Source organism: Babylonia areolata, chromosome 24, assembly GCF_041734735.1.
Source record: "Babylonia areolata isolate BAREFJ2019XMU chromosome 24, ASM4173473v1, whole genome shotgun sequence".
Lineage (NCBI taxonomy): Eukaryota > Metazoa > Mollusca > Gastropoda > Neogastropoda > Buccinidae > Babylonia > Babylonia areolata.
The window spans coordinates 3,508,649-3,516,148 of record NC_134899.1 but is presented as its reverse complement, the minus strand read 5'-3'; the positions used below and the strand labels follow the sequence as shown (position 1 = coordinate 3,516,148).

Here is a 7,500-nt window from a genome sequence, read left to right as displayed (position 1 = left end):
AGCCTTATCAAGTTGTCACACACCTGGGATGTATTGTGAGAGTGCAGCCTTATCATGTAATCACACACCTGGGATGTATTGTGAGAGTGCAGCCTTATCAAGTAGTCACACACGATGGATGTATTGTGAGAGTGCAGCCTTATCAAGTAGTCACACACCTGTGATGTATTTTCACAGTGCAGCCTTATCAAGTAATCACACACGATGGATGTATTGTGAGAGTGCAGCCTTATCAAGTAATCACACACGATGGATGTATTGTGAGAGTGCAGCCTTATCAAGTAGTCACACACCTGTGATGTATTTTCACAGTGCAGCCTTATCAAGTAGTCACACACGATGGATGTATTGTGAGAGTGCAGCCGTATCAAGTAGTCACACACGATGGATGTATTGTGAGAGTGCAGCCGTATCAAGTAGTCACACACCTGGGATGTATTGTGAGAGTGCAGCCTTATCATGTAGTCACACACCTGGGATGTATTGTGAGAGTGCAGCCTTATCAAGTAGTCACACCCCTGAATGGGCCCCCATAGCAGCAGCAGCATCACTCCCATCATCATTCATCATCTTTGAAATATGCAAAATGAAATGTATCAAATTTTCTTGGGCATCAAAAAAAGAAAGAAGAGTCAGAAAAAGCATTACTGACTGCTGCCAGTGTGACTCAGCATCAGTGCGTCATCTGCTCTGTTGGATGTCCACATGGCAATGATGCTGATGTGTAGATCTTTGTGCCATGTGAAATGCTTTTATTTGATAACATATGTTTATTACTCTTGTTTACTCAAGTAATCCGCGTGTGTGGGTTGGGTGGGGGGGGGGTGGGGGTGGGGGGGGGGGGGGGGGGGGTGCAGGTGTGTGCTGATTATCTGGTTGCGGTTTTCCGCAATTTATCTTTATTCTTATCTTATCTGTCTATTATAATCAATGTGCAGTATAGTAGGCTATGTTTATAATTGTATCAATATTGATAGAAACAATAACTGTAATGACATTACACTGGGGGGGGGGGGGGGAGAATCAATATTGATAGAAACAATAACTGTAATGACATTACACTTGGGGGGGGGGGGGAATCAATATTGATAGAAACAATAACTGTAATGACATTACACTTGGGGGGGGGAATCAGTATTGATAGAAACAAGAACTGTAATGACATTACACTTGGGGGGGGGGGAATCAATATTGATAGAAACAATAACTGTAATGACATTACACTTGGGGGGGGAGAATCAATATTGATGGAAACAATAACTGTAATGACATTACACTGGGTGGGGGGGGAGAATCAATATTGATAGAAACAATAACTGTAATGACATTACACTTGGGGGGGGGGGGGGGAATCAATATTGATAGAAACAATAACTGTAATGACATTACACTTGGGGGGGGGGAGAGAATCAATATTGATAGAAACAATAACTGTAATGACATTACACTTGGGGGGGGGAGAATCAATATTGATAGAAACAATAACTGTAATGACATTACACTTGGGGGGGGGGGAATCAGTATTGATAGAAACAATAACTGTAATGACATTACACTGGGTGGGGGGGGAGGAAGAATCAATATTGATAGAAACAATAACTGTAATGACATTACACTGGGTGGGGGGGGGGGGAATCAATATTGATATAAACAATAACTGTAATGACATTACACTGGGTGGGGGGGGGGGGAATCAATATTGATAGAAACAATAACTGTAATGACATTACACTGGGTGGGGGGGGGAGGAAGAATCAATATTGATATAAACAATAACTGTAATGACATTACACTGGGTGGGGGGGGGAGGAAGAATCAATATTGATATAAACAATAACTGTAATGACATTACACTGGGTGGGGGGGGGAGGAAGAATCAATATTGATAGAAACAATAACTGTAATGACATTACACTGGGTGGGGGGGGGGGGGGAATCAATATTGATAGAAACAATAACTGTAATGACATTACACTGGGTGGGGGGGGGAGAATCAATATTGATAGAAACAATAACTGTAATGACATTACACTTGGGGGGGGGGGGAGGAAGAATCAATATTGATATAAACAATAACTCTAGTGGGGGGGTGGGGGTGGGGGGAGGAAATGCATGAAGGAAAAGTGAAGAAACTGACTGAATGAGAATACTGGGTAAGACAAACACGAAGACAAGCAAATGAATGAAAAAGATGAAACTCTGTGAAATGAAGTGAACCTCCTTGTTTTTGTCCATGCTTTCCAGACTTGCCACCACACTTCCACAGACTTCTGGATGTCATCGCTGCTGAGAGCAGGAAAACCCAGGATGCACTGGCCAAAATGGCGGCAGACAGTATGAACCGTCACCGCATTGTTTGTCAAAAGATAGAGGAACTGAAAAGTTCCGTTCAACATCTGGATCCGCAGTACACCGAGAACCACAGTGGGGTGGAATCTGACAACTATCTCAGCGACAATGTGCAGGTATGTTGCGTTTGAAAAATAGAATTACAAGTTGTTCTTATTGCTCCTAGACTTTACGAGTTTGTCGATGAATCTGTCATAGCTGGTGCATGCGGGTAATTTCATCCCTCCATGATCCACTGACATGGATAGCAGGATCTTTAATGTCTGTGCTTGAACCTCTGCATGTGTGTATGCAGAAAGTGGGTTCAGGCACATCTGTTGATGTTGGAGATTGGAAAAGTGTCAACCCTCAACCCACCAGACAGTTGACTGGGATCTGAACCCCAGATCCTCAGATTGAAAGTCTGGTGCTTTGACCACTTGGCTGTTGCCCCTGTCAGGGGATGATTCCCTTTCCTTCACGTGCAAGTGGCAGTCCAGACACTTTTTTCTTTGTCCAGAGAACATGGCCTTCAAGTTAGACCATAAAGCAGCATTGGTAATTTGGCCACTTTGAATAATCATCTCAGATGAACGGCAGAAAATGTGCCTAGTTTTTGGTGTGTGTTTTTTTGTGTGTGTGTGTGTGTGTGTGTTACATACATGTGTGTGTGTGTGTGTGCTTGCATGCGTGTGTGTGTGTGTGGTAGTGTGCATGCATGCATGTGTGCATGTGTGCTTACATGCGTGTTTGTAAAAAAAAGTATTTCAGTGGCCACATTGTCTGTCTTTACCACCACAAAGCCATGCACCACGGGGATGCACGACAGCATTCCATCAGCAGAGCTGTTTGAGGGACCCAGAATTCCTGATAAACAACCCGGGAATACCCACAGTGCTGCCAGAACCGAACCCCCCCAGAAGAGCCAGCTGCACGGAGAAGACAGTTCATGTCAAACACATGCTGCAGAACCAGACACCCAGGGGTAGGTGACGCTTCATGTTGTGTTAAGGAGGAAGGTGGCAAGGCAAGGCAAGGCAAGGCAAGGCATGGATTTTATTTCATGTACCACCTGGGGGCATTGAAACATTACATATGTTCATGTGTGTTACATGCATGTGTGTGTGTGTGTGCTTGCGTGCATGTGTGTGTGTGTGTGGTAGTGTGCATGCATGCATGTGTGCATATGTGCTTACATGCGTGTTTGTAAAAAAAAGTATCATGTTATGTTAAGGAGGAAGGTGGCAAGGCAAGGCAAGGCAAGGCAAGGCAAGGCAGGGCATGGATTTTATTTCATGTACCGCCTGGGGGCATTGAAACATCACATATGTTCATCTTTTACACATATCCTATAAATTAAAAAAGAGTGATGTCAAAAGCAAGAAGTAGGCTCATTCGTTCAATCACTTAATATAGACATTGACAAGTACTGTTTCACTCATAATACAAACAAAAAAACAACAACAACAAATCATATCAATAGACAAAACATTAATGAAAAGAGCTACATATAGCAGAAACCAAGGATTTACATTTTAACAGTATTCTTTTGGGGGTTTTTTTCAGAAAACAATAGGTAGAATTTAATGGAGTTCGAGCAAATTCTATAATACCTAGATAAACATTTTTGTCTGATGCTTTCAAAAAAAGGGCACACAAACAAATAGTGAAACTTATCAGCAGTGTCGTTTGTGGAACATTTACCACAGATTCTTTCATTTCTGGGTAAACTGTCAAAACGCAATCTATTAACAGGCAAAGGGTTATTAGTTGTTCTAAACTTAACTAACTCAATTATACAATTATTTGGTAACACTGTAAAATAAGCATCTTGGCCAACATCCTGTATTTGATATACACAGTATCGTTATCAACATGTCTCTACCAGTCTTGCAAAAACTTATGGTGGCAGAATGGTTAAGACACTTATCTGCCAATACAGTGTCCGTGAGGGTGTGGCTTTGATTCCCACTCTCGCCCTGTCTCCCAAGTTTGACTGGAAAATCAAACTGAGCCTCTAGTCATTCAGATGAGATGATAAACTGAGGTCTCATGTGCAGCATGCACTTGGTGCACTTGAAAAGAAACTGTGGCAACAAAAGTTTTGTCTTCTGGCAAAATTATGCTGAAGACATCCACTCTGATAGGTACACAAATATTATATGCATGCACTCAAGGTCTGACTAAGTGCACTGGGTTGTACTGCTGGTCGAGCATCTGCCCAGCAGATGTGGTGTAGTGTATATGGATTCGTCCAAACGCAATGTCACTCCCATCTTTACTTGTATACATGTGTGGGGTTTTTATGTCTATGACCGTTTTTACCCCCACCATGTAGGCAGTCATACTCCATTTTCGGGAGAGGGTGGGAGGGGATGCATATCAGGTATGTTCTTGTTTCCATAACCCACCAAATGCTGACATGGATTACAGGATCTTTAACATGCTTATTTGATCGTCTGTGTGCATATACACACAAAAGGGGGTTAAGCACTAGCAGGTCTGCACATCTGTTGGACTTGGAAGATGGGAAAAATCTCCACCATGTAACCACCAGGTCAGGCACTAGCAGGTCTACACATCTGTTGACCTGGGAGATTGCAAAAATCTCCACCCTTTACCACCAGGCGCCGTGGCCAGGAATCAGGCCCGGAACCCTCAGATTGAAAGTCCAACACTTTAACCACTGGACTGTTGTGCCCGTCATTTGGTTTGATCTGGTGTGGTGTGAGTAAATGGGGCACACGTTTGACAGGGGACCACGCTTTAACCATTGGTCTGTTGTGCCTGTCATTTGGTTTGATCTGGTGGTGTGTGTAAATGGGGCGCACGTTTGACAGGGGACCACGCTTTAACCACTGGACTGTTGTGCCTGTCATTTGGTTTGATCTGGTGTGGTGTGAGTAAATGGGGCGCACGTTTGACAGGGGACAGCACCATGACCAGGGGCACCAGAAGGCGGAGTCCACCTCACAGGAAGACAGCACCAGAGCTTGTGAGGCTGTCCGAGGTAGGAGTCAGTGTCAGACCGTTCCTCTTTCTTCTCCTTCATCGTGTCAGAGAACTGATTTGAATTCAGCCGAATGGATTTTATTTTCTGAGGGTAATAGAATTCCGAAGGCATTTTAAAAAAATCCAGGCTAGAAAGGTGGAAACAAGAACATGTGTGTGTGTGTGTGTGTGCACTTCGTGTTCAAGAGTTAAGTTGGATGTCTGTACAGGGTTATGCATACAAGTTGTCATCTCAATGATTAAATGAATCTTTTGAAACATTGGTTTTTACATTGTGCAGCACAGTTGAGCATGTTTTTCACGGAAAAAGCACTAAAAAAATAAATCATTATTATATCAGATTTTATCCAAACCCTGAACCTGTCAGTAATTTCATGAAATCCCAAGATTATATGTGGCTGTTTTTGTGCATGGTGTTCATGGAACTCCATGTTCTTCCTTGTCATGTCATCACATGACTTGGCTGGCTCTATGTGTTGTTGTTGGGTGAAAGTTGGGTGTGATGGCACTTTGAGTTGTTTCGACACGAGATTTAACACCACATAAATACATTTCTTCTTTCTTCTTCTTCTCCTTGGTCTAGGTCTTGTTCTTCTTGTTCTTGTTCTTGTTCTTGTTGTTCTTCTTCTCCTTGGTCTTGTTCTTTGTTCTTCTCCCTTTTTCTCTTACCCCCCTCCTCCTCCTCTTCCTCCCCCTTCTCCTCTTCTTTTTCCTCCTCCTCCTCCTCCTCCTTCCCCTCCTCCTCCCCTCCTCATCCTTCTCCTTCTCCTCCCCCTCCTCCTCCTCCACCTCCTCCTCCTCCTCCTCCTCCTCCTCATCCTCATCCTCATCCACCTCCTCCCCCTCCTCATCCACCTCCTCCCCCCTCCTCCTCCTCCACCTCCTCCTCCTCCTCCACCTCCTCCTCATCCACCTCCTCCTCCCCCCCCATCCTCCCCCTCCTCCCCCTCCTCCTCCTCCCCCTCCTCATCCACCTCCTCCTACCCCCCCCCCACACCCCTGTCCTCCCCCTCCTCCCCCCTCCTCCTCCTCCTCCTCCACCTCCTCCTCATCCACCTCCTCCTCCCCCTCTTCATCCTTCTCCTCCTCCTCCCCCTCCTTATCCTCCTCCTCCACCTCCTCCTCCCCCTCCCCCTCCCCCTCCCCCCTCCCCCTCCTCCTCCTCCTCCCCCTCCTCTTAACAATGATGACTGTGTCCAGAGACCCTCAGTGGCTGTGATCTGGAGAACTGGAACCTTGACGAGGCATTGCAGAGGGCCTACCTGCATGGTGCGTCATGCTGTGTGAGAGATAGTGTGCTGTGCTGTGTTGTGCTGTGTTGTGTTTGTTTTGTTGTGTTGTGTTGTGCTGTGTTGTCTGTCTGCGTCACATTATGTGATAGATATATCATTGTTTGGGTCACTTTAAGTGGTGGCCTTTTTTTTCTTTTCTTTTTTTGACACAAACCTTGAACAGGCTGTCAAGGTCAGACTCACACATTGTTTCTGGTTTGTTTGTTTTTTTTTGGGGGGGGGGTTGTTGTTGTTGTTTTGTCAAGTGAAACTGTTTATTTCATTCCCTTTGTGTATATGTGTGGTGTGTGTGTGTGTGTGTGTGTGTGTGTGTGTTGTGTTTGTGTGTGTGTGTGTTGTGTTTGTGTGTGTGTGTGTGTGTGTGTGTGTGTGTTGTGTGTGTTGTGTGTGAGTGTTGTTGTTTGATTTGTATGACACAATACCTGACCAGTGTATTGGTTTATATGAAGGTCAGGATACTGCTTTTTTCATCTTTTTTTTTTCAAAGCAGATGTGGTGTATCATGTATGGATTGGTCCACATCCTGTGATACCTCCTTGAAAGTGAAAACTGAAACCATTAAATTATGGCCACAAGGCCATGTAATATCTGATTTTGGGGGGGAAAAAAACAGAAAAAAATTACATAATTTAACGGTTTCCATGTGCATGCTGGGTATGTTCTTGTTTCCATCACCCACCGAATGCTGAAGTGGATTACAGGATCTTTAACGTGCATATTTAATCATCTGTGTGCGTACACACATGAAGGGGGTTAAGGCACTGACTGGTCTGCATACAGGTTGACCTGGGAGATGGGAAGTATCTCCACCCTTTACCCACCAGGTGCCATTACTGAGATTCATTGCATGTGCTTACAAATTGTTTTA

At 44.4% G+C, this 7,500-nt stretch overlaps 1 protein-coding gene across 3 annotated transcripts in view; it reads left to right on the top strand.

Moving 5' to 3' along the window:
• The window catches only part of LOC143298528 (uncharacterized), a 63,888-nt gene that overhangs the window by 14,834 nt on the left and 41,554 nt on the right, over nt 1-7,500 (top strand). For all 3 annotated transcript variants that reach the window (XM_076611383.1, XM_076611382.1, XM_076611384.1), the window contains 4 exons: nt 2,245-2,465; nt 3,132-3,313; nt 5,256-5,338; nt 6,541-6,609. In XM_076611383.1, the coding sequence (XP_076467498.1) occupies nt 2,245-2,465; nt 3,132-3,313; nt 5,256-5,338; nt 6,541-6,609 (555 nt within the window). The remainder of the gene's footprint in view (nt 1-2,244; nt 2,466-3,131; nt 3,314-5,255; nt 5,339-6,540; nt 6,610-7,500) is intronic.